The sequence below is a fragment of the Nomascus leucogenys genome, chromosome 3 (genome assembly GCF_006542625.1).
Source record: "Nomascus leucogenys isolate Asia chromosome 3, Asia_NLE_v1, whole genome shotgun sequence".
Classification (NCBI taxonomy): domain Eukaryota; kingdom Metazoa; phylum Chordata; class Mammalia; order Primates; family Hylobatidae; genus Nomascus; species Nomascus leucogenys.
The window spans coordinates 14,475,876-14,502,503 of record NC_044383.1 but is presented as its reverse complement, the minus strand read 5'-3'; the positions used below and the strand labels follow the sequence as shown (position 1 = coordinate 14,502,503).

Sequence of the window (26,628 nt, the reverse complement as noted above, 5' to 3'; positions counted from 1 at the left end):
CTGCTGACCTCAAGTGATGTGCCCACCTCGGCCTCCCAAAGTGCTGAGATTACAGACGTGAGCCACCAGGCCTGGCCTTCTGCAGCTTTCTAACCTCTCTCAGCCTTTGTAGTATTAACTGTTGAGAGTTACAGCCTTGCTCTGGATCAGGCTTTGGCTGAAGGGAATGTTGTGGCTGGTTTGATCCAGACCAATGAAACTTTTTCCATATCAGCAATAAGGCTGTTTCACTTTCTCACTGTTTATGTGTTCACTGGAGTAGCATTTTTAATTTCAAGAACTTTTACGGGCCAGGCGCAGTGGCTCATGCCTGTAATCCCAGCACTTTGGGAGGCCAAGATGGGCGGATCACCTGAGGCCGGGAGTTTTAAGACCAGCCTGACCAACATAAAGAAACTGTCTCTACTAAAAAAAAAAAAAAGTACAAAATTAGCTGGGCATGGTGGCACATGCCTGTAATCCCAGCTACTCGGGAGGCTGAGGCAGGAGAATCACTTGAACCGGGAGGCGGGGGCTGCAGTGGGCTGAGATCGCGCCATTGCACTCCAGCGTGGGCAACAACGGCGAAACTCCATCTCAAAAAAAAAAAAAAACTTTTCCTTTGCATTCACAACTTGATTAATGCAAGAGGCTTAGCTTTCAACATGCCTTCCTCACTAAGCTTAATCATTTCTAGCATTTGATTTAAAGTGAGACAGGTGACTCTTCTATTCACTTGAACACTTAAAAGCCATTGTGGGATTGTTAATTAGCCTAATTTCAATATTACGTCTCAGGAGCCAGGCACAGTGGCTCACGCCTATAATCCCAGCACTTTGGGAGGCTGAGGCAAGCAGAACACTTGAGGTCAGGAGTTCGAGACCAGCCCAGCCAACATGGTGACCCCCATCTCCACTAAAAACACAAAAATTAGCCAGGCATGGTGGCAGACGCCTGTAATCCCAGCTACTTGGGAGGCTGAAGCCAGAGAATCACTTGAACCCGGGGGTGGTGGGGGGGGAAGAGGTTGCAGTGTGCCGAGATTGCACCACTGCACTCCAGCCTGGGCGACAGAATGAAACTCTGTCTCAAATAAATATATATATATTAGTGTCTCAGGGAATAATAGGAAGGGTCAAGGACAGGGAGAGACAGAGAGTCAGGGAATGGCCAGTCGGTAGAACAGTCAGAAGAGACACAACATTTACAGATTAAGTTCACCACCTTCTGAGTGTGGTTCGTGGCACCCCAAAGTAATTACAACAGTAACATCAAAGATCACTGATCACTACAACAAATATAACAATGAAAAAGTATGAAATACTTTGAGAGTTACCAAAATGTGAGAGACATGAAATGAGCACACGCTGTTGGAAAAATGGTGTCAACAGACTTGCTCAATGCAAGGTTACCAAACTTTTAATATGTAAAAGAAAAAATAAGAATAAAAATAATAATAATATGGGGGGTTGGGGGAGGCATGGTGATTCACACCCATAATCCTAGCACTTTGGGAGGCCCAGCCAGGAGAATCGCTTGAGCCCAGGACTTTGAGACCTGCCTGGGTAACACAAAAGCACAATAAAGTGAAGCAAAATAAAACGAGGTGTGCCTATATATAATAAAATAAAATAATAAACATGACATGGTAATAACAAACACCATGGTTTAATTTTTAGAGGCATTTTATATCCTTAAAAACACCTGGAAATCAATGCAAGATGATATATGGGTATTTCCCTTCTGCCCTACGTGGAAAAAACGGAAGGCTCCAAATCAACCCAATTTGGTCTGACGCACTTTTCTAATTAGTTTTTAATATTTACATGTTAAGAGAATTATCACAAAAATTCCAACTTTTCCTGAAAAAAAAAAATGGGAAGAGCTGGCAATCCTAGGCCCATTAATCTCCAGGGAACAACAATCAGATTAAACCAAGAAAAGGCTGCATTCTCCTATCACACCCCACACCAATGTTTGTCTCCTGCTTATGGTTACTTTTTTAAACCAGATCTGTTCACTCACTTTTATTACATATTTGGTGCCATAAGAATTTGTAAACCCTGCTTTTGTATCATTAGGTAAATATATACTATAAATTAACAAAACTACGGAATGACCTGTTTAGTCACAAAAGACCACATAGTACACAATTCCATTCATATAAAATGTCCAGAATCGGCAAATCTAGAGAAAGGAGTAGTTTAGCAGTTGCCTCGGGCTGGGGTGGTGGGGAAGAATAGGGATGACTACTGCTAATGGGTTTAGAACTTCTTTTTGAGATGTGTTTTATAATTAGATTGTGGAGATGGCTGCACAATTCTGCAAGTAAAATGAAAACTATGAGTTGTATAAACAAGCCATACAATTTACCCATTGAAAGTGTACATAAAGCAGTTTTTTGTAAAATTGGCTTTTCAGTTGTCCTTTGTTTTCCAAGTTTCGTTTGTAATCTCTATCGTGAAATTTTCCATCTTTCTACCAATCTGTTCATAGGCAGCCATTAGAGCACCATTTCTAGCAGAAGAATACAAAATAAAGCAATTCTGAATCCTTGGTTCCATTACTGGCAGAGGATTTTATTACAATCTAAAAATATTACAATTAAATTTAAAACTTACTCTTTCTTCCTCTTGTTGCTCCCACAGATCCATGTCTTTAATTCTCTGTTCCTCGTAAGCGCTCTTTATCAAAGGAATTTCTTCTAAACGTTTGGCTCTTTCAAAATAGTCAATCTGAATGACACGAAAACACATGCAGTTTTTAAAAATCTCTCTTAACTTGGTATGTTAAAGGTTTACCAATCCTTTCATTTACCTTCTTTTCTTGATTCTTTAGGCGTTCTTGAAGTTCCTTCTTTTCTTTCTCCAGTTGTTCAACCTGTTTAGCCATGATAAAATCTGGATCCAATTCCTCAAGGTCCTGAAAGGTAATACAAATGCACAATTGTTAATAAGGATAAACAAGTAATGCCTAACATAACTCACTGCTTTCTAGAATAAAATCCTAGATTGCTTTTACTGTTACAATGGGTAATAATTTAGGAAATGTAAAAATATTATACAATAGCCTTATTTCCATTTGACCATAAGGAAAAAAATATCCATACATCTTTTTCTCACTCCTCCAACCTACATCTACCCAGACTCTACTAAATAGGGTAAGCAAACCTAATCCAAAAACCCAAAATCTGAAATGCTCCCAATTTTAACTTTCTGAGCACCAACATGGTGCCACAAGTGTAAAATTCCACACCTGACCCATGTGACATGTCAGTCAAAATGCATTCAAAACTTTGTTTCATGCACAAAATTATGTAAAATAGTGTATAAAATTACCTTCAGGCTATGTGTATAAGGTGTCTATGAAACAGGTCATGTGTGGTGGCTCACACCTGTAACCCCAGCAATTTGGGAGGCTGAGGCCAGTAGATCACTTGAGGTCGGGAGTTGAGACCAGCCTGGCCAACATGGTGAAACCCTGTCTCTACTAAAAATACAAAAAGCCAGGTATGGTGGCAGGCGCCTGTAATCCCAGCTACTTGGGAGGCTGAGGCAGGAGAATCACTTGAACCCGGGAGGCGGAGGTTACAGTAAGCTGAGATCACGTCACTGCACTCCAGCCTGGGCGACAAGAGTAAGACTCCGTCTCAAAAAAATAAAAAACACAAAACTTCACATAGCAATAAACATAGGCTTACTCACAGATTTAGTCACGACCAGCTGTACCAAAATGCATGAAATAACCCAGTAAGCCAACAAATGGTAAAGGACTATGGTTCTAAGAGTACAAAATACCTGGATAAAACTAATTTTTTAATGACTAAGATGCTACATACTTCAATATCAATATCTTTGAATGCTTTGGCACCCAGTTCTGTTTTCTTGATCTGCTCCAAACGCTCTCGGACAGTTTTCTTTTTGATTTGTTCATGTTCTTGTAAGATACGCTCCTTCTCTCTTTCCTTTGCTTCCTGGCGCAGCCTCTCTTCCTCAGCCTTCCGTACTTTCTGGAGTTCAGCTTCCCTCTGTTCCAATTCTTCTTTCTCACGCTGAATATTCAGACTCTCAAGGCGCTCTTTTCTTTCCTCAATTGTCTGGCGGCGAGCCAGGATCCGCTGGTGCTCTTTTCGTGAATTTTTAAGGTATGCAGTAACAGCCAACTGATGCTGTTCTTCTTTCTCTTGCTTCAAAAACAAATGAATTTTTTTAAATAACCAAAATTAACATTCTCTGGTATTAGGCATCAAAGAAATTACAAAATAATCCTGATGCACCGCCTTTCTATGTATCTGCGTTTGATAATGGAAGATGACACTATCCAAGTTGTTTTCGGTATTAAATGCTATGGTGTTGCTCCTATTCAGTCTTTTAATAGCAATGACGCAGCTAAAGAAGCTCTCCTAGCTAAGACAACTTTTCTCTGCACCAAACCTACCTTAGGTGTTCATTAACAGAGCTCACAAACAAGAAATAACTTGTTACAGGCAGTGGCTCACGTGTGTAATCCCAGCACTTTTGGGAGGCCAAGGCGGGTGGATCACTTAAGGCCAGGAGTTTGAGATCAGCATGGCCAACGTGGTGAAACCCCATCTCTACTAAAAATACAAAACATTAGCTGGGCACGTGGTACGTGCCTGTAGTCCTAACTACACAGGAGGCTGAGGCACAAGAATTGCTTGAACCCAGGAGAAGAGATTGCAATGAGCCGAGATGGCGTCACTGCACTCCAGCCTGGGTGAGAGTGAGACTCCATCTCGAAAAAGAAAAAAAAAGAAATAACTTAAGCAGGAGGGAAAAATCCAGTCACTGTATTTCACTATTTGAGGAATCTTATGTCTACTCTGTTGTTTCTGTAACATAATCCACCCTATTACATTACCTACACAGAGCAGTATTTTGTTCAATGGAAGAAAGCTCAGTGATTTGTGTATTTGATCAAATAACAAAACTACCAAGTACAATTCTATAGGAAATATAAATCCCTTCTCTCAGATATTGTCTTAAACCTTTTTGTGAAAGACATGGCGTAAGAGTCCCTCAAAACTTCTGGGATTTATTTCCCCGGGAAGATGCATACCAGTATATGAGCTGGTTTAATGACTTCAAGTGCTTTTGCAAGTACTGAGGACATGGCTGTCAGCTGGTTTCTTATCTGCTCTGAAGGCATGCTTTGCAAATGAGGACCAATCGGAGCATCTTCTCGAGTAGCGTAATTCAAATCAGATCCAAAACTCAGGGTCCGAGAAGTGTGATCAATACGAACCTTTGAAAATTAAATTCTCAATGGTTAAATCCATAAGTAAGCATGAAGTCAAAAAGTAACAGAAGAATGTCATATACAAAAGCTGGAAAAGTTCACTCAGTAAACTTTAAAATGGTATCACTGTACCAAAAGCTGAGAGACAGAAGATATGTGTCTTTCTAGTCCTCAAGGGCCTTCTCCTGTCTCCTTACAGCACATACCTACCTGCAAGTCGCAATGCCTGGCTGCATCTACTATGGCCCGTTCCAGTTGGAAAGCATCAACAAAAGGAACCAGAGAAGTCAAACGAGAAAACTCAATGCTCTGATAAATCTGTGACACCTGCATAGAAAACAAAGGGTTAATAACACTAGCCACTATTTATTCAGCACCTTTTATGTGCAATCTCATGACAGTCATGGGAAGTAGAAATTATGCCAGAGAATTTATGTTAGCAGTACATTGTTAAAGCCAGAATGCTAATCCCAGACTATCAACTCTAAACTCCATGCTTTAAGAACCATTATCATACTATTCCTCAAACCTATAATCTTTTCAAATCCTAGTTGTCGTAAAACAAAAAAGCCTAAAAACCTGCTACTTACCGAATATATTTAAACGCTTCTTATAGGAATTTTGTCTGAAGGAGACTGGCAGCATTACTATTTATAGTTATACTGCTAATTAGCCTTCAATTATTTGTATAGCACAGAAGAAATAACACTACTCACATAAACAAAAGAAAGCAGGTCAATGAAATGTGCACAAATACTGAGATGAAAAATATAATAAAACGCCCTCCTTCCCAAATGAAACAAATGGAAAACAAAATGGGAGCACTTACTTACTTAAGCCACTGGACTAAAATATATGAAAAGGCTGTCTCATTCACTCATGGTGGGAGGGTCTATCAATCCAGGCTTCTGAATAGCTATTAAAGCTTTAAATCCATAAACTCTATGACTAATTCCACTTCTTATGCCACAGAAAGTAATAGAAGTATGCAAAGATACATGTACGAGGCCGGGCGCGGTTGCTCACGCCTGTAATCCCAGCACTTTGGGAGGCCAAGGCGGGCGGATCACGAGGTCAGGAGATTGAGACCATCCTGGCTAACATGGTGAAACCCCGTCTCTACTAAAAATACAAAAAAAAATTAGCCGGGCGAGGTGGCAGGCGCCTGTAGTCCCAGCTACGCGGGAGGCTGAGGCAGGAGAATGGCGTGAACCCCGGGGGGCGGAGCCTGCAGTGAGCCGAGATCGCGCCACTGCACTCCAGCCTGGGTGAAAGAGCGAGACTCCGTCTCAAAAAAAAAAAAAAAAAAAAGATACATGTACAAAAGATGCTCCATGCTACAAGATTTCTAACAGGAAAAAAAAAAAACCTAGGAATACAGGTTTTCATCAAGAGAGTCTGAATAAATACACCACGGTACCTTAAATGGAGTAAGGTAGCCCTACATTACTAACAAGGAAAAATGCCCAAAGATTGTGTTCCGCCAAAAAAAAAGGGTCCGTTACAAAATATGTAAATATAATAATTCTGATTTTCAAATTAATAAATAGACTAATTTTTGGCAGGGGCAGAACTTGGGGAGGTTCTCACTGCCTAGACAGTTCTAGATTTTTCCAGTTTTTAGTTTCATGATAAGCACATACAATCACAAAACTTTTTTTATTTTTTTATTTTTACCTGCTGCAGAAGGCGGAGGATGGTGTTGTTTTGCAGTTGTGGCACATACTGCTGCAATTCCGGTTCCTTTTCAGGTTGTTCCCTAACCCAATTTAGAACCTATAAAATCCATTAAATTGAAAGAGAATCACACTTTCTACATAAGAGATACTAAAACATCTAAAACTCTATCAGTTTTTTTAATATACAAAAACATCATCCAATGCAAAGAAATATAAAATGTATCATGAAGCTACTGATACTTGTTTGAAGGTGACTGGCAGCAATGGCTAAATTAGTCATGCTGCTAATTAACCTTCAAAGGTTTGTTTAGCACATCAGATATATCTTTTCTCTTGAAATAAAGAAAAAAGACAATGAAATGTGCACTGAATTCCAACATATATGACAAAACTTCCCTCTTAACAAATATGAATACAACTCAAAACTGCAATAAGGCCAACTCTGTGGTAACAACCAGAAATTAAATACAAAGGCTTACCTTTGTGACTCGCTCACAGAGTTTTAATGGGTTAAATTCCACTTCAAGCCAATTGTAAAGGTCTTTCACTTCTGGGACAACATATTGTAGTACATTAAATCTGACCTACAGTAAGCAAAACAAAAGATGTAACTGCCAAAGGAAATTTTCCAACTAAAATTCTGAACTTAGTATAAATGATAGCATTGGAAATCAGGAAAATGATTTAAAAAATCATCAAGCCTCAACCTCCTCTAAATTTACCAAAAGTGAATCCAAAGTACAACAATGCTGGGTCTCTTGCCCCACACTATGCACACTAACCTACCGTGAAAAGCCCCGCAAGTATGTAAAAAGGAAATGAAACTCTAAAAAACACAACTACAACCAATTAAATATTCACAAAGACAACTACTGTGGCCAATAGAATATTTTATTACCGATAACAAGGAAAATACCAGTTTTACTTTCATATAAATTGTCACACAAAAATGATCATGGCAGCACTACTATCTAATAGCCCCAAACTGGGGAGAATTCACATACTCATCAATAGGATAGTGGTGTGTTCATAAAATAAACAAAAATGCTCAAAAAAGAACAGCTACATAGAACACAAGAATAAATCTCACAAACATAACTGTGAGAAAAGAATTTCACATATCACCCCATTTATATGGATTTCAATTTTGCCATGGAATACGTCATTTTTTAGGAACTGTTAACCCAAGGGCAGAATAACTGCTGGGACAGAGCAAAGCACAGAAGTGTGTACCCATAGAGTGCGTGACAAAACTGAGGCAAATATTGGCAGATCGCATCCCCAAGCAAGGAGGGCACCCACACATGCGAGCATTCAGGTCTAAGGTTAACTCTAAAATGGGTACCAGGCTGACATCCTACAACATTCTAACACTTCCCCCTTATAAGCATCCATATATCTTTACTGCAATAAGGTGTGGTATATGCATACAAATAAAATTCCCTAACTTGGAATCTGCCTTTAAGAGAAAAAAAACAATTCCCAGCTCTAATTTCATTCCTATCAAGTTATTTTAGATTCTTCATGTAGCTCCCCTTCCGAATTGGGAAATGTGAAAGGCTGCCATAATCTACTAAATTACATTTCTCACTAAAATACACGATTGGTTTGCTTTCTGATTTAAAAGTCACTCTTAGGAATGTCTGAGTCTTTTCCTGAGATAATGGAATCACTGTTTCATAAATCTGGTTATGGAAGCCTAACGCTCAGGTATTGACCTTGGATATATGGTCAACTCAAGAAGTTGATAAATGCCTCTTGGCAGTCAGCTAATCCATTCACTTGACACTAACTGGTATCCTTCTAAAACTCTACACTCTATGGGCACAATGAGGACCCTAATCTAGATGCCCTAGCTGTTGGTCCAATGCTACCCATCATTGGCAAGTGATCACCGAATGACTTGCTCACAGAGTTTTAGTGGCTCAAATTCTACTTCCAGCCAATTGTAAATGTCTTTCGCTTCTGGGACAACATATTGCAGTATATTAAATCTAAGTCTAAGAGATCACCTTTTTTTTTTTTGAGATGGAGTCTCGCTCTGTCACCCAGGCTAGAGTGCAGTGGCACGATCTCAGCTCACTGCAACCTATGCCTCCCGGGTTCAAGCGATTCTCCTGCCTCAGCCTCCCGAGTAGCTAGGATTACACGCATGCATCACCATGCCCAGCTAACTTTTTTTTTTTTTTTTTTGTATTTTTAGTAGAGATGGGGTTTCACCACGATGGCCAAGCTCATTTCGAACTCCTGACCTGAAGTGATCCACCCGCCTTGGCCTCCCAAAGTGCTAGGATTAGACGTGAGCCACCGTGCCTGGCCGAGATCACCTTTAACAGCAAGGTGACATGGATTATCCTTCCAGTGTGGCACATTTCTTCAGCTTTAAAAATTAGAAGCAAATTTTTTATTAGCAAATGTTTTATTTGCTAATGAAACCTCTTTCTCAAGACACTGCTGTTGCTTTATTACACTGAGTCCTACATCGGTCCCATAAACAGAAAGTTGAACTCTGTGGGCAGTGGCAGCAGAGAAAAACATGGAGGAATACAAAGTAGAAAAAAAGCTGCTCTGCAGGAACTCTTTGCAAAAGTTAACTACAAAGCGAATCTGCATTACCATGTCACAAAAGAAAAATGCCACTATCTAGAAGTTATTTGTTCTTACTTAAACTGACTACTGCAGAAAATTTAGGCCTTTTATCTAGCTTTTATCAGAGTGAATATGTGTTTCCTTAGAATACATTTTAAAAATACCTAAGAGAGCCTGCCATTATCTTTTTGATTTCTTTATTGCTCTATTCATGAATTAGGGACTGTTAATGATTTAAACTCCGTTTTTGGTAAACATACAGCCAAGGTGATTTTTCCTTAATACTCTTCTCTAGTACTTATCCCTCTTTCTCTTATCCCAAAGTAATCTACTGGAGGTGATTCTAATAACCAAGTCAGACTGTTATGATGAGAATCCCTAGAATCTCAGCTCCCCTAGAATACAACTTCTGCTTTCAGTTTCACTTGCTAGGCACATAACAGGCACTCAACAAATTTCCACTAAATGGAAGATTCCATCAATGTGAAACACTAAAAAGATACACAAATCTGGCCGGCGCGGTGGCAGTAATCCCAGCACTTAGGGAAGCGAAGGGGGATGGATCACTTGAGGCCAGGAGTTCGCGACCAGCCTAGCCAACGTGGCAAAATCCCATCTCCACTAAAAATACAAAAAACCACTGTAGTGGTGCGTGCCTGTAATTCCAGCTACTTGGGAGGCTGAGGTAGGAGAATCACTTGAACCTGGGAGGTGGTAATTACAGAGAACTGAAATCGCACCACTGCACTCCAGCCTGAGCAACAGAGCTAGACCCTGTCTCAAAAAACAACAACAACAACAACACGTCTTAGGCTCCACACTCTAAAACTTTTGTATTATATCTGCTGGGTAAAACCTAGAAATCTGCATTTTAAAAAGTATTTCACATACAATTTCACTGAATAACCCTAATTAAGTCCATACTATTTAGTAACATAAAATGAAAGTTTAAAAGAGAAAAAAGTTGAAAATATTTTAGTTCTTCAGACATTGAACATCAAGGTAAGTCTACCTTACCTTCTCCCCTAGTGATACGGTTTGGATCTGTGTACCCACCCAAATCTCGTGTTCAACTGTAATCTCCAATGTTGGAGTGTGGCCTGGTGGGAGGTGACTAAATCATGGGGGCAGTTTCTAATGATTTAGCACCATCCCCCTAGGCCCATCCTCATGATAAGAGTTCTCCCAAGATCTGGTGTTGTTTAAGTATGTGGTACCCTCCCCCTCTGTCTTCCTCCTGCTCCAGCCGTATAAGCCATACCTGCTTCCCGTTCCCCTTCCACCATGACGGTAATTTTCCTGAGGTCTCCCCAGATGCAGAAGCCACTATACTTCCTACACAGCCTGTGGAACCCTGAGCCAATTAAACTTCTTTTCTTTATAAATTACCCAGTCTCAGGTATTTCCTTTTTGTTTGTTTGTTCGTTTGAGAAGGAGTCTCACTCTGTCGCCCAGGCTGGAGTGCAGCAGCACGATCTCAGCTCACTGCAACCTCCGCCTCCCGGGTTCCAGCGATTCTCCTGACTCAGCCTCCTGCGTAGCTGGGACTACAGGTGTGCGCCACTACGCCCAGCTAATTTTTTGTTATTTTTAGGAGAGACCGGCTTACGCCATGTTTGCCAGGCTGGTCTTGAATTCCTGACCTCAGGTGATCCACCTACCTCAGCCTCCCAAAGTGCTGGGATTACAGGCATGAACCACCACACCCGGCCTTGGGTATTTATAACAGTGCGAGAACATACTAACACACCTAGCCTCTTCATATTTCCCACACACAGCTTAATTAGTTTTCCTAGAGCCCCCATGAAATAAGCCATGACTCTTCTAGCCCATCATTACTTTTTCTCTTACTGACTGGCCCACGGTATTCCCCAGAGCCAACCCAAGTCCTGCTACATCAAAACTCCCACCAATTTAACCCCTGCTCACCCACTGGCACGGAACTGCCTCAAGTGAACAGTGACTGACACACCAGTGCTTCCCTGTCCATACATCAGAACCCTTGGCACTGAATCAGAATTCCTAGTATTTAATCATGAGTTATTAAACCTGACCACAAAGTTTTCTGCCCAAAGCTACAAAAATCCTCAAATTAATACTAACCATATCATTAATAAGGCCAATTCGTGTCGGTGGGGCTTGAAGACCTAGTAGTGTTGCAAGGCGACGCTGTTTTTCAACTATAATGCCATCCATATCCAGAAGTCGAGCAATATCCGTACGCTCAGGAGTAATAGGGATGGAAAGAGTGGCTAAAAGGACTCTAGTAGACATTCTATGGAGAACAAAGTTTTAAATCTGTTAGGTTTGTAAATGATACTTGACAAGCAGAAAAGCATTTCTCTTTAATCTTACGGTAAGGCGTGCTAGTAACAGAACGTGTACACCACCATGGTGCACAATACTCATAAATATTATTCCATCAAAGCATGGGAGTAAGAGAAATGGACTGTGTTTAAACGAATACTTGGAGAATCAGGACTTCATCTATCCACTCAGTACTGTCAGTGTTTTCTAGCTTCAGAAGAAGATTGTGATTGGCCGGGAGCAGTGGCTCACGCCTGTAATCCCAGCACTTTGGGAGGCCAAGGGGGGGCGGATCACGAAGTCAGGAGATCGAGACCATCCTGGCTAACACGGTGAAACCCCATCTCTACTAAAAATACAAAAAAATTAGCCGGGCGTGGTGGCTGGCGCCTGTAATCCCAGCTATTCAAGAGGCTGAGGCAGGAGAATGGCGTGAACCTGGGAGGCGGAGCTTGCAGTGAGCCAAGATCGCGCCACTGCACTCCAGCCTGGGCGACAGAGCCATACTCCATCTCAAAAGAAAGAAAAAGATTGTGATTAAATGACAGAAAAGGCATATTCATATACCCCAGAGTTCCTTACAAAATTAAGGCAGGTTTAAAAACTAAGGAAATGGCTGGGCACAGTGGCTCACGCCTGTAATCCCAATACTTTGGGAGGCCGAAGCAGACGGATCACCTGAGGTCAGGAGTTCTAGACCAGCCTGGACAACATGGTGAAACCGCATCTCTACTAAAAATACAAAAATTAGCCAGACATGGTGATAGGCACCTGTAATCCCAGCTACTCAGGAGGCTGAGACAGGAGAATCAGTTGAACCCAGGAGGCGGAGGGTGCAGTGAGCCGAGATTATGCCACTGGACTCCAGCCTGGGCGGCAGAGTTGAGACTGTCTCAAAAAAAAAAAAAAAAAAAAACCTAAGGAAATAAGTGGCAATAAGGGAGAAAAAAATCAGAAGAATCACAAGTGAACAGTATTATGGTAGTGAGGGAGACGGGGAGACAAGAACCAGAAGCTAAATTTTCACATCCCTGAAAGACAAGAAGTCAGGCTGCATTCAGAGCATGGGAGGACCCCAAAGACTGTGAGCCCTGGAGCCGAAGGGCTAGCATCTCCCCTTCGCCATTTCCAAGACTGTGACCTTAGGCAAGATACTTAATTTTCTGAGTCATAAGGCTATTGTAAAGATTAAACCAAATAATGTACTAAGAGCTAGACAGCCTAATGCTCACTATTATTATAGTACTCTCTGAAGGCAAGCTATGTGTCTGGAAGAACATGTTTTTCCTTAAAACAAACAGATGTGGGTCAGGCGCAGTGGCTTATGCCTGTAATCCCAGCACTTTGGGAGGCCGAGGTGGGTGGATCACCTGAGGTCAGGAGTTCAAGACCAGCCTGGCTAACATGGTGAAACCCCGTTTCTACTAAAAATACAAAAAAAAAACAAAAAAAAACAAAAAAAAATTAGCCAGGTGTGGTGGTGCGCGCCTGTAATCCCAGCTACTCGGGAGGCTGAGGCAGGAGAAGCGCTTGAACCCAGGAGCTGGAGGTTGCAGTGAGCCGAGATCGCGCCATTGCACTCCAGCTTGGGCAACAAGAGCGAAATTCCGTCTCAAAAAAAAAAAGGATGTGAATTACATAAGTGACAGTGGATGCCATAATGGACACCATCCTCAAGAGTTTCTAAGAAAATATACTAGTGGCCAGGTGTAGTGGCTCATGCCTATAAATCCCAACACATTGGGAGCCTGAGGCAGGTAGATCACTTGAGACTAGAAGCTTGGAGACCAGCCTGGGCAATATCAGACCCTGTCTCCATAAAAAAAATTAAACATTAGCTGGACGTGGTGGCGCTCGCTGGTAGTCTCTGCTACTCAGAAGGCTGAGGTGGAAGAATCGCCTGAGCCCAGGAGTTCAAGGATGCATGCAGTGAGCTACAACACACCACTACACTCCATCCTTAGCAAGGAAGCAAGACCCTATCAGAAAGGAAAGAAAGACCATATCAGAAAGCAAAGAAATAGAGAACAAAGGAGAGAAAGCAGAAAATATGCTAGTGGGACTCATTTAATTCGTCCCATGAATTGCTCTAAAATAGTTTTACATAAGAAAGACAATTTGCTGTACGTAATTCTACTGGATAACAAAATAATTGGTCGACCAATACAAGAAAACAGGTGGTATGTGTGTTGCCTAAGTCCAATAGCATTTTTTTTTTTTTTGAGATGGAGTCTTGCACTATCATCCAGGCTGGAGTGCAGTGGCACAATCTCAGCTCACCACAACCTACACCTCCCGGGTTCAAGCCATTCTCCGGCCTCAGCCTCCTTCCGGAGTAGCTGGGATTACAGGCATGCACCACCACACCCAGCTGTTTTTTGTATTTTTAGTAGAGATGGGGTTTTGCCATGTTGGCCAGGCTGGTCTTGAACTCCTAATCCTAAGTGATCCGTCCACCTTGGCCTCCCAAAAGTGCTGGGATTACAGGCATGAGTTGCTGCGCCCAGCCAGAAATGTATTTTTTTTTAAGTGACAGAAAACAGGTTATACGTAATGCTAAAAATAATAAAATGGAAGACTATGCCTTCGGGGCTCATTTCTATAGTTTATTGCTAGAGAAGTTTCTCTGAACATGTGGAGCACAGGGAAAAAATGGTCTATAGGTTGTTGGGTTATAGACCCTTCCTTTTACATTCATATGTATTTATATGAGAATACACATGTCCCAAATATTCTACACTTAATATTTTGCAATCAGGAAAAAATGACTTCATAGAAGTATTTACCCTGCCGGGCGTGGTGGCTCACACCTGTAATCCCAGCACTTTGGGAGGCCAAACCAGGAGGATCACCTGAGGACAGGAGTTCGAGGACAGCCTGGCCAACATCGTGAAACCCCATCTCTACCAAAAATACAAAAAATTAGCCAGGCACGGTGGTGCACACCTGTAATCCCAGCTACTCCAGAAACTGAGTCAGGAGAATTGCTTGTACCCAGCAGGCAGAGGATGCAGTGAGCCAAGATCGTGCCACTGCACTCCAGCCTGGGCATCAAGGCAACAAAGCAAGACTCTGTCTTGCAAAAAAAAAAAAAAAGTATTTTTATTAATTTTCTATTTGTTCTAAGAATAGACTCTAAATACCTGTATGTGGATAGAAAGCTCATCCGTTAAATGTGTTTTTCCTAATACTCAAATTTCTCAATTGGGCTTTTAGTGGAGTTACTTATCACCTGAGGTGAGGAGTTCAAGACCAACTACTAAAGTCCAAGAATACTGTTCAGAAGGGCAATGTCTTAAGACGTTTGTAATAGTCACAACTGGGGGTGGTTGCTACTGGCATCTAATGGGTAGAAGCTGGGGATGCTGCTAAACAACCTGCAGTACACAGGACAGCCCCACAACTAAGAATTATCCAACCCAAAATGTCAGTAGTGCAGAGGCTGAGAAACCATGGCCTAGAATATACCATGTCATATAATAGACAATATTTGTTACAGAATTTCAACATTATCCAAGTATAACACTCTTACCTTTGCATCTCATCTTGTGTAAGATTCTTTCTCATTTCTCTAGAGAGATGGTAAAGACGATGGAGTGTAGATGCATGAAAAAGAGCATTTCCAGATTTCCAAAACACAGTTGAGACTTTGTTATAGTAATTTGCCATCAACTGAGGTTTAGGTGGTTTTTTAGACAAGGAGAATAGCCCATGAATATCTTCCACAGCTTTGAATGCTTCCTAAAATTAGGAGTATAAATTAAAGTCATTGCCTTCCATAACATGAAAAAAATCTAATTCAAATTTCTATGAAACCTACAACACAGAAAACATAAAAATAGCAAATAAAATACCTTTGTGTGGTTCTCTTTACTCATGTATAATATCTATTTTAGAAAACTGCCATAATTACAAAAACACTAACTCCTTAAACGTTTTGAAGTTCTTTAGGAAATAATGGAAAGTAGAGCAGACTCAAGAAAATATTTGCATATTATCCCATCCCTTGGGGCAATGTAAAGAAAAAATCTAGAAGGATATACAACAGGTTATTTCTGAGTGATAAGATAATGGATGAATATTTCTCTTCTTTTAACTTATGGATTTTTTCCTATAATGAGCATGTTTACTTATCTTCTACTGGTAGTATTTTAAGATGGGTGTCCCTATAGAAAAGGAAACATGTGCAAGAACAAAACATCAAATCACACTTTCACTTGGCTCAAACACTCCCAATTTTTAGTTTCTTCCTCTATAATTTCAATCAAATATTGTCCGTCAAATATATAAAAGACTTCAAGGTCACATGACTACAAAATTATATGGAATGTCTTTGTAGGATTCTTAGAGAAAAAGGGCCAGGGAGAAGACTAGCTTCCTACCACCACCAAGATCTCCAATGCAAGACAGGCAGCTAAAGCACCACTAAGAATAATCTAGAATAATCTACGGCAGCACTTCTCCAACAATCAGTAGTAAAGGATTTCGTTTTTTTTTAATTTCTAACCTCTTACCAAAGAATATAAAATACAAAATTACCACAAAAATGAAACAGAAAAAGCTCACTTTTTGTCAGAGTAAACACACACAAAATTTACAATAAAATTGCTACTAAGAAACTTTGCTTTTCTACTCTATACTTATTTCACCACAGACCAGACAGTTTACAAATGACACCAGTCATGAAACCACACTTCAAGCAGCACTGGCAATGTATTGTTTTATATGTCAAGAAACTGGGTCTGAAAGAGATTATATGGTTTGGTCCAGAATTCATAGAAGGCAACTAGAAACAAAATATTCAGAGATTTCTTGTTCAGAACTTTTCCCAGTCTACTAGGCAACTTTAATTCCTTACCTTATTGAAATTAACCAATGCATACCAAGATGAAGCTCTTCATTAAGGGGGGAGAAAAGTAACATAGACTATTATTTCTAGAAAGAAAAGCTAATAGCTCCAACATACCTGCCACAATTCCATGCTGATAGCACTGTCCAACTGAACAAGTCTGGTTTCCAAATGCATGGACTGGCTCTCTGGATTATTAAGATTGATTGCCGTACTTTGGTTATGGTGGCGCTGAATCTGCGATAAGTGCATTCTCAAATTGTCACACAGTTTACGGAATTCAGCCTTACGCGTGTATTGGAGGCAGAATTTGAAAGCTATAAGCATAATTGTAAAATATATTAGGTACCTTCTACTATCTACTTACATATTTGAATAGGTTTTATTTCACACATTAAGATCAGTTATTTTAACAGGATTCACCAAACTCATCATTAGTCTTTGTGATGCAATGAGAATCAACTTATTTCATCCAGACTACCTTTTTGAGTGAACCCTAACAAAACCAAAGACATAATCACCGGTCCTTGCCTAGAACTAAAATGTGGTGCTGGCAGAGTTTACAAGTGGGAAACCAGAATTTAGATCTAGGAGTCCTACCTTTCAAAGACCCACCACTTTAAATCCTAAGAGTAAAAAAATCTAGTCTAAAATATAATGAACTTTGATATCTAACTTACACAGTAAGAAACAAGGTTCTGTACTAATTAAAACTACATAATACAAATTGAGGGCTTATAGTAACCTAATTTCAACTGATTACAGATGAACTACTTGTTCTGTCATTTAAATGGACACCTTAATTTTTTTACTGTCACATATGCAGTATTAGATTATTTTTTAGATTTCCTTTCCCCTTAAAAATAGTATGTCTATTTTAACAGGCCTAAAACAGAGATGCAGTTTAACTTCAAGTTAATATTTGTATCAACAACTATCAAAAAGTCCAAATTTACTTGTATGAAAGTGAAAATTCAGGCTGGACAGAGCTGTAATCCCAGCACTTTCGGAGGCCGAAGCAAGAGGATCACTTGAGTCCAGAAGTCTGAGACCAGCCTGAGCAACAATGCAAGGTCCCAGCTCTTTTTTAAAAAATAAAAATAAAATAAAATAAAAAAAGTAGAGAACTCAAGTTTACTAAAAAAAAATGGAAAACTTTATTTTTTCAGTTATACAGAGAACTCCAAAATGACTTTAAAATGTCTTTCATTGTTACTGATGTTTGTGTAAAAAGAAAAAAAAAGATCTTTCAGATATCAATAAAATACAACTCACACAAAACTCCTTTAAAGAGTAAAACAAACTCCTTACTCAGTCATTTTGGTTTTGTTGTTTTTTTTTTGAGACGGAGTCTTGCTGTTACCAAGGCTGGAGTGCAGCAGTGCCAACCTGGCTCACTGCAACCTCCGCCTCCCAGGTTCAAGCGATCCTCCCACCTCAGCCTCCTGAGTAGTTGGGATTACAGGCGTACACCACCATGCCCGGCTAAATTTTTTGTATTTTTAGTAGAGAAGGGGTTTCACCATGTTGGCCAGGCCGCTCTTGAACTCCTGACCTCAAGTGATCCACCCACCTTGACCTCCCAAAGTGCTGGGATTACAGGTGTGAGCCACCACATCCGGCCGCAGTCATTTAATACTCATGTGAATGCCAACATTTCAATAAGGATAAAAACTAGTTCATTTTAAGCACTTTTCAGAAAATTTACTCCTCAGTCAATTTCAAAGCACTTCACTCAGATTTGATCTTCTCATCTTACCTTGCTGGGCAATATCATGGTACAGGCGCTCTACTCTAGAATTGTTTCTAAGAAGGTCCAAACACTGCCTGTAAGATTCCCACAGGAATTTAACCCATGGAGTTAAAAGTAATCTGTCAGTACGATCCTGAGTGTCTTCACCACTTACAGCACTTAGGAGAACACTACAAAGAAAAAAATGTTGAAAACAATTTTAGACAGTTTCCTACTTTGCCATGTGATTAAAAACCAAAACGATGTTCATCAGAAAACAGTGCAAATTCTTCCCACAATTTGTACACACTGCAAAGGTGTCACTATCTACTCCCTGAATTCCCAATCTGCATTATGTTCATTTAAATTAGTATTTGCCCTTCTATCTTAAGGCTGTCATTTTCCACTTCAATGAATTTGTATTACCTACATAAATTAATTGGTTACTATGCATTTAAAACTTCGAAGATTTGCATTTTTTTCTGATAAACATCTACTTCAAAAGGAAATGAAGACCCATGTAAAGGAAAACACCAAGTTAACTATCAAAGCATTTATTAGAGGTCTAACCCACATACCTCTCAGGAGTTTGAATATTATCCAGATCCTCTATATCTAAGACCATCTGCTGAGATTCTTCTTTAGCAGCTTCAGTTTTTTCCTCTGCCATTTTCAAATATGCCCTAACAACATCCTCTAGAGATTTTATGTTCACCTAATCCAAAAATACAAAAACTCTTCAGAACTTATTTTTCCATTGAACCATAAGATGTTTTAAAGGCAAATTTTAAGAGAAATACAATATATTAACTTCAAAAGGTAAGTTCTTCGGCAGATTACTAAAAGCACTTGTTAAAAATATACAACCCAGTTCTGTTTGTACCTGTTGACAAATGTTCTTATACTGGTATAATCCCTCCTTTGCCAAGTGACTCTTGCGAAGATCCACGCAAAGTTCCAAGTATTTCAACATAATTGGTTCATGTATCTTTTGCCACGTTCTATGTTTTTTACTTTTCATAACATCATAAAGAACATCCAGAGCAGGCTGCTTTTTGCCAACCTCAAGAAATTCTGAAAAATTCAGAAAAATTAACATTAGTTATATACACTATACAACAGTCTAAACTTTACCTTTTTAAATGGCTGTTTCAATTCCCCAACTCATTACCAACTTTTTACCAAGTTACATTTATTTTTGACTTCTAAAGGTATGCCATAATTATCAAAAGTAAAACAATAGAAAGACCTGTACTGTGTTGAAATATGATCTACAAGTAAAACTGAATTTCACTGTATTCCACTGTGATTTAAAAGTTCCAGGCCGGGTGCAGTGGCTCATGCCTGTAATCCCAGCAATTTGGGAGGCCGAGGTGGGCCAATCACTTGAGGTCTAGAGTTGGAGACCAGCCTGGCCAATACGATGAAACCCAACTCTACCAAAAATACAAAAATTAGCCGGGCGTGGTGGTATGTGCCTGTAGTACCAGCTACTGAGGAGGCTGAGGCAGGAGAATCACTTGACCCCAGGAGGCGGAGGTTGCAGTGAGCCGAGATCGCACCATTGCACTCCAGCCTGGGCGACAAGAGCGAAATTCCATGTCTCAAAAAAGATAAAATAAAATAAATAATGTGTCAGTATTGGTTCATTAGTTGTTACAAATAAAAATCAACATGGGAGAAAGTGGGTGTGGTGTCAATGAAACTATGCACTCTGCAACACTCTGGAAATCTCAAACTTCTTCAAAAAATTATTTGTTTTTTTTTTTTTAATAAAAAAATAGAAAAATGGTGCCGGGAGCGGTGGCTTACGCCTGTAATCCCAACACTTTGGGAGGACGAGGAGGGCAATCACTTGAGGTTGGGAGTTCAAGACCAGCCTAACCAAAATGGAGAAACCAAGTCTCTACTAAAAATACAAAATTAGCAGGGCATAGTGGTGCATGCCTGTGGAGGCTGAGGCAGGGGAATCGCATGAACCTGGGAGGCGGAGGTTGCGGTGAGCTGAGATGGCGCCACTGCACTCCAGCCTGGGCAATAAGAACGAAACTCAACTCAAAAAAAAAAAAAAAAAAAAAAAAAAAAAAAGGAAAAAAAATAGAATACAAAGCAAAATAACTTATATTATTTTTTTCTTTTTCTTTTTTTTTTTTTTTTTTTTTTTTTTTTGAGACAGAGTCTCGCTGTGTCACCCAGGCTGGAGTACATTGGCGTGATCTCAGCTCACCGCAACCAATTCTGCCTCAGCCTCCTGAGTACCTGGGATTACAGGCACCCGCCACAGGGCCCAGATAATTTTTGTATGTTTAGTAGAGACAGGGTATCACCATCTTGGCCAGGCTGGTCTCAAACTCCTGACCTCGTGATCCACCCGCCTTGGCCTCCCAAAGTGCTGGGATTACAGGCGTGAATCACCATGCCCAGCCAACTTATATTCTTTTGAATTTATTATCCCCTGAGCCCGAAGGCATTCTATGTGGTAACATTTCAAAATCCAGTTCCAATTTTAAGTTCTATGTATATTGTTTGTTTTGAAATACAGTCAAAAGCAGTACCTCTACCATTACATTATTTCTGACTCAGGTTAAAATTTATCTTATATTTCCTCATCTTTTATTTTCTTTTGTACACTTAATAGACTAGGGGAGAAAGAGGTTATTTAACCTAAGTCAACTGGTTAAATTCATCTTAACATGCATTAATTGCAAATTTCACACACACAAACTTCCCAATGAACATTTAAAAAACAATTTGGGGGAACTAAAACACTACACTAAAAAAAGGGGGGGGCTTAAAACACTATATATATACATATATATATATCTCCTTTTTAGAAATATCGTTTATTTTCCTTGGAATAAGACTTTTTTTTTTTTTTTTGGACAGTTTCGCTGTCACCCAGGCTGGAGTGCAGTGGCGCAATCTCAGCTCACTGCAAGCTCCGCCTCCCGGGTTCACGCCATTCTCCTGCCTCAGCCTCCTGAGTAGCTGGGACTACAGGTGCTTGCCACCACGTCTGGCTAATTTTTTTTTTTTTTTTTTGTATTTTTAGTAGAGACGGGGTTTCACCGTGTTAGCCAGGATGGTCTCGATTTCCTGACCTTGTGATCTGCCCACCTCGGCCTCCCCAAGTGCTGGGGTTACAGGCGTGAGCCACCGCACCCAGCCAATACTTTTTCTTTTAAGAGCTACCTGATAATGGCCAGGCACAGTAGCTCACACCTGTAATCCCAGCACTTTGGGAGGCGGGCGGATCACAAGGTCAGGAGATCGAGACCATCCTGGCTAACACGGTGAAACCTCGTCTCTACTAAAAATACAAAAAATTAGTTGGGCCATGGTGATGCACGCCCGTAATCCTAGCTACTTGGGAGGCTGAGGCAAGACAATTACTTGAATCCAGGAGGCGGAGGTTGCAGTGAGCCGAGATAGCGCCACTGCACTCCAGCCTGGGCAACAAGTTTCAAGAAAAAAAGTTTGCAACAGGATAAATCACAAAACATACTGAAATAAATCTTTGCACAATACCTTATATGAAATCACATTTTTCACATGCAAATAATGACAAAACCCTTCACCACTGCATGAAAAAGTCCATCTTTCACTGAGTCAATCTTACTATCAAAAAGAAAACTTAATAAATGAAACAAAGATGTAATATATAACTAGATACTTTGTTGAAATAAGCCTTTCCTTGTTGTCAGGGGTGGGGGTGGGAGGGAAAAAACTTTCAGTCTTCTCCTGGTCTTCTATAGTGCATGCAAGCTTATTTTCTAAAATGTAACAGTACAGCCAGGTGCCTTGGTTCACACCTGTAACCCCAGCCCTCTGGGAGGCCAAGGCATCACTTGCAGTCAGGAGATCCAGATCAGCCTGGGCAACATGGTGAAACCTTGTCTCCACTAAAAACACAAAAATTAGGCAGGCATGGTGGTGCACGCCTGTAATCCCAAATACTCGGGAGGATGAGACTTTAGAATCACTTAAACCCAGGAGGCAGAGGTTGCAGTGAGCCAAGGTTGCATCACTGCACTCCAGCCTGGGCAATAGAGGGAGAGATTCTGTCTCAAAAAAAAAAAAAAAGAAAATGTAACAGTACATTAGGCGTTCTTCATAACTAACAAAAACAGTCTCTTATCAGCAAAAAACTTGGGAGTAAATGCGTTTAATCAAATTTATACTTTAAGAAAATCACAGCAGCAGCACTAAAATGACCTACTGTATCCAACTCCTAATCTAAAAAGGGCTTGTTTAGAGATGAAACTGAAACCATTTTTCACTTCCTGAACAGCCAATTAAAACTTGATTCCTTAGCCAGGCGCGGTGGCTCACGCCTGTAATCCCAGCACTTTGGGAGGCCGAGGCAAGCAGATCACTTGAGGCCAAGGGTTCAAGATCAGCCTGGGAAACATGTCTCTACTGAAAAAAAATTAAAAAATTAGCTGGGCATGGTGGGACACGCCTGTAATCCCAGCTACTTGGGAGGCTGAAGCAGGAGAATCGCTTGAGCCCGGGAGGCGGAGGTTGCAGTGAGCCGAAATAGTGCCACTGCACTCCAGCCTGGCCAACAGAGCGAGATTCTGTCTCAAATAAATAAATAAATAGTTGGAATGAGAACAGATTTTTCATAATCCATGACAATGAGTCTTCTGCCTTTGTCCTAATTTATATACAAGAATTTAGTTCCTCTGAATTTTTTTTTTTTTTGAGATGGAGTCTCACTCTGTCACCCAGACTGGAGTGCAGTGGCGCAATCTCAGCTCACTGCAAGCTCCGCCTCCTGGGTTTACGCCATTCTCCTGCCTCAGCTTCCTGAGTAGCTGGGACTACAGGTGCCCGCCACCACGTCAGGCTAATTTTTTTGTATTTTTAGTAGAGACGGTTTCACTGTGTTAGTGAGGATGGTCTTGATCTCCTGACCTCATGATCCACCTGCCTCGGCCTCCCAAAGTGCTGGGATTACAGGCATGAGCCACCACGCCCAGCCTCCTCTGAATTATTTAATGGTGGCCAGGGGAAGCTTTTGAGGCTGGAAAGAACTATCATAAACTAAAGGTTCTATTTCAATACTTAAATATTGACTTCCGGATTAATATTATAGAAATAAAAGTTAAAATCTAGAATTATAAACCTTACTGGATGGGTGAGCATTCGGAACATACCTTTCAAATTCATTACTGAATGTATAAAGAAGTTTACATCAGCCCTTGATGTTTACTAGTTTATTTGTGCAACAGACCAAATAGATATGCTACGTTACTCAATTTGTGGCCTTAATAACAGCTTTATTTTTTAAAGGCACTGGTTGTAGAACTATAATAAGGTCAGCAGCAGTTAGTTTGGTACTACTAACGATATAATACGAAAAAGGGGCCTTCTCCAAATGATTACAGGATATGAAATTCTTGCCTGTAACTGCTGGTCCAAGTTCTCACCTTCCTGAATGACTACTATAATTTTTCCCCCAAAAAGTGCTCATATATATGCTTAGGGTGACCTGAACGACTATTCTACTTAAATTTATTTACATTTCATTAAGATAATGCAATAGATTAGGTCTAAATATTGTTGGGATCACAAATATTACACATAAAACATTTAGATAAAATGAGATTATTTCCAATTAGGGGAATGCCCTCTGATCCTTCACTTATGTTTTGGAAGCAGTGCCCTGGACCATCCACCATCTGCTCACTTTGAGAAGGGATCCCTCAAGATCAAAGGTATGAGTTTCTACTCTGAAGGTAACGCATGCATCCCCATCCAACAGCTTCAAAGGGCTGCAAGCAAGGCGTCCCCACAGTCTTCTTTAAAAAGCTACACAAACAAAATTCAAGTTTCCCCCCCCAGTGTCCCTCATCTTGCCTACTTTAATTTCAGATCCTTTCCTTAACCTGCCCTTCATGAATCAAGCCTGTGTCAATTTAGAAACAGGAAAAAAATGTTTGATGCACATTACATATCCTTTCTATATCAAGTTCTTATGAAGATTCCAAAAAGAAAAGCCATACAGGAAACAAGGCCCGAACACACCAAATATGTAATATGTAGACCATTATAGTGCTTTGGCCTACTAGCACGGGGAAAAAAAAAATACCTGTTGGGCAAAGCATGCAAATGATTGTAAAACATCGACAACAGCAATGCAGAGTAGTAATTTCATGCAAATCATTTTGTATACTACAAATTCTAAGTTTCGAAACGACGAAAAGTCATAAACTTTGCTACAGTTTGCTTTATAGTGACAAAGTTCCATTTCAATCTCTTCTTTCCGATGTATTAATAAACATCCTAAAACCGCTTGTCTGCTCTAACCATTAGATCACTGATTATCATTAGAATGAATTAGTGATCACACCTATGTTGTAGTTTGAATAGGTTTTTAAAACAATTATTCCATTCCACACTATGTGGAATTATCCTATTCCACAGACCAGTTCCCTCCCCGACAAAGTGTTACTTTTACCTTAAAAAGTATATGACCAACATATCTCTGGTCCTGCCACATTATCAGTTTATGTGCTGACTCAAACTGCCGTTTTCACAAGATGAATTTTCAAAGAAGCTAACAAAATAAGCTCTCCAAACATAAAACTGTAACTCACAAGGTATATGCATCTACAACATGGGTAAAACCCGAAACTTCTATTTCGGTGAAGGAAGGATGAAAATAAGAGCTATCCATGCCCTAACGATTAGAAAAATTGTCCAGTTAGAGGAAGAAAAAAAAAAAAAACCCTAAACAAAGTTTCTTAAGCCCAGAGCCTAGCAAGAACGTGTGCATCCCCAGAACGCCAATGTAATAAATGCCTTGGAGAGATCGGGGCACACAAGTTTTTCCCTCAAGCGCCAATGGCTGAAGTACACATATGGAAATAGAAATCGCAGACAGCAGCACTGTGGCAGAAAAAAAGAGAAAAAAGGACTGATCTGGATGTCAAGAGACGTTGGTTTTAAGTCTCTTGGCTCAACAACTCCCGGAGTGACCTTGGGGAAACCTCTCTCTAGACCTGTTTCGTTATCTTTAAGAGGAGACCTGAAGTCCCTTTACATTAACTATTCCAACTTCCAGTGATTCGAAACAGGCTTTCGGACTGCTTCTAATCAATGCCAGGAAAAAGGAAAAAACAAAAACAAAACAAAACAAAACAAAAAAACAGGAATCAGGTTAAATGGGTCAGAGGCCCTTAAGTGGCTATAAAGCAGCTGGGTAAAGGGTAAGTGGACCCTGACCCAGCAAAGCACTGAGCGCGGCTTGGAGAGCGGGGGTGGCTGCGGGAGGGCCGGGGGTGGGTCCGTAGGGCTCCCGGCCCGGGCAGGAGGTGGAGCCGAGGCTTTCGCGTGCATTGTCCCCGGGAGGGAGCCATGTTTCTTACTCCCCGGCACTCCCAGATGGCGGCCGGGGGCGCGGGCCCTAAGAAGACCAAAGCCCCAGGGACCTGGAGAGCCAGCGGACGCAGGCAGCGAGGAGGGAGCTCCAACCCGGGTAGGGGCTGTCTCCCGGGCTGCGGTCCCCGCGACCCACCCGGAGGCGGCAGGGGGAAGGAAGGGCCGCTGGGGCGACGGTTCTGGGCTCCGCGCCTCCCAGACCCCAGTCGATAGAGTGAGAAGGAAACCCATGCCCAACCACCGGCTGGGACAGCGGCGGGCAGGCCGCATTGGTCTCCTCTCCCCGCGCGGACCAGGCGGCGGAGCAGTGGGCAGCAGGCCCGCGCTCTCGACCTCGGAGGCCTCGGGCCGCCCCAGCCCGGCGCGCCCCGATCAGTTACTCACCGTTGGCGCGTTTGAGGGCATTTTCCGGCCTCTGAAAATAGGCCGGCATCTTGGCGGCAGGCTCAGCTCACCCGGCGTCAGCGAACTCTCTAGTGGCCCGGGCCGGGAGAGGAGACGAAGGGGAACCAGCGTAAGGTTCCACGCGCCTCGCCAGCAGTCGCCCGCGCCCAGCCGGCCAGAGACGGAAAGGAAGGAGCCACGTGACCTCCGCGCGGCGGCCCTGCTGCCGCCCAGGCCCCGGATGTATGGGGCGGGCCTCCATGCGCGCAAGCGCGCTGGCGTCACGCACGCAGACAGACGTGGCGGCGCCGCAGTCCTAGGCGCGCAAGGTCCAGTTCCCTTCTTGGGCCTGTTCTGGCTAGCGTTAGGGAGACAGTTCCCAGGCTCTTCAATCTTCGAGCGAGAATTGGGGTGGGAAAGGTGAGTGTGGGGTCAGAGTTTCTGTCTGGAGAACAAGCAAA

General features: G+C 41.4%; 1 protein-coding gene and 2 non-coding genes across 3 annotated transcripts in view; all 3 read right to left on the bottom strand.

The window, feature by feature from the left end:
- Positions 1 to 26,422, bottom strand: part of EIF3A (eukaryotic translation initiation factor 3 subunit A) — a 48,918-nt gene extending 22,496 nt beyond the window's left edge. Inside the window, exons 1-14 of the mRNA XM_030806428.1 lie at positions 26,168 to 26,422; positions 19,278 to 19,468; positions 18,973 to 19,109; positions 18,422 to 18,585; positions 16,780 to 16,979; positions 15,346 to 15,554; positions 11,610 to 11,781; positions 7,397 to 7,501; positions 6,916 to 7,014; positions 5,449 to 5,565; positions 5,059 to 5,244; positions 3,818 to 4,165; positions 2,797 to 2,901; positions 2,601 to 2,714 (exon numbers count right to left, since the gene is read on the bottom strand). Coding sequence (XP_030662288.1) covers positions 2,601 to 2,714; positions 2,797 to 2,901; positions 3,818 to 4,165; positions 5,059 to 5,244; positions 5,449 to 5,565; positions 6,916 to 7,014; positions 7,397 to 7,501; positions 11,610 to 11,781; positions 15,346 to 15,554; positions 16,780 to 16,979; positions 18,422 to 18,585; positions 18,973 to 19,109; positions 19,278 to 19,468; positions 26,168 to 26,216 — 2,196 coding nt within the window. The 5' untranslated portion in view covers positions 26,217 to 26,422. The remainder of the gene's footprint in view (positions 1 to 2,600; positions 2,715 to 2,796; positions 2,902 to 3,817; positions 4,166 to 5,058; positions 5,245 to 5,448; positions 5,566 to 6,915; positions 7,015 to 7,396; positions 7,502 to 11,609; positions 11,782 to 15,345; positions 15,555 to 16,779; positions 16,980 to 18,421; positions 18,586 to 18,972; positions 19,110 to 19,277; positions 19,469 to 26,167) is intronic.
- On the bottom strand, positions 5,858 to 5,989 carry LOC115834563. Its single transcript, XR_004029503.1, has one exon. It is a non-coding gene; the product is annotated as a small nucleolar RNA SNORA19 (small nucleolar RNA).
- LOC115834564 lies at positions 7,156 to 7,284 on the bottom strand. The gene has a single exon (XR_004029504.1). It is a non-coding gene; the product is annotated as a small nucleolar RNA SNORA19 (small nucleolar RNA).
- Positions 26,423 to 26,628: the final 206 nt, after the last annotated feature.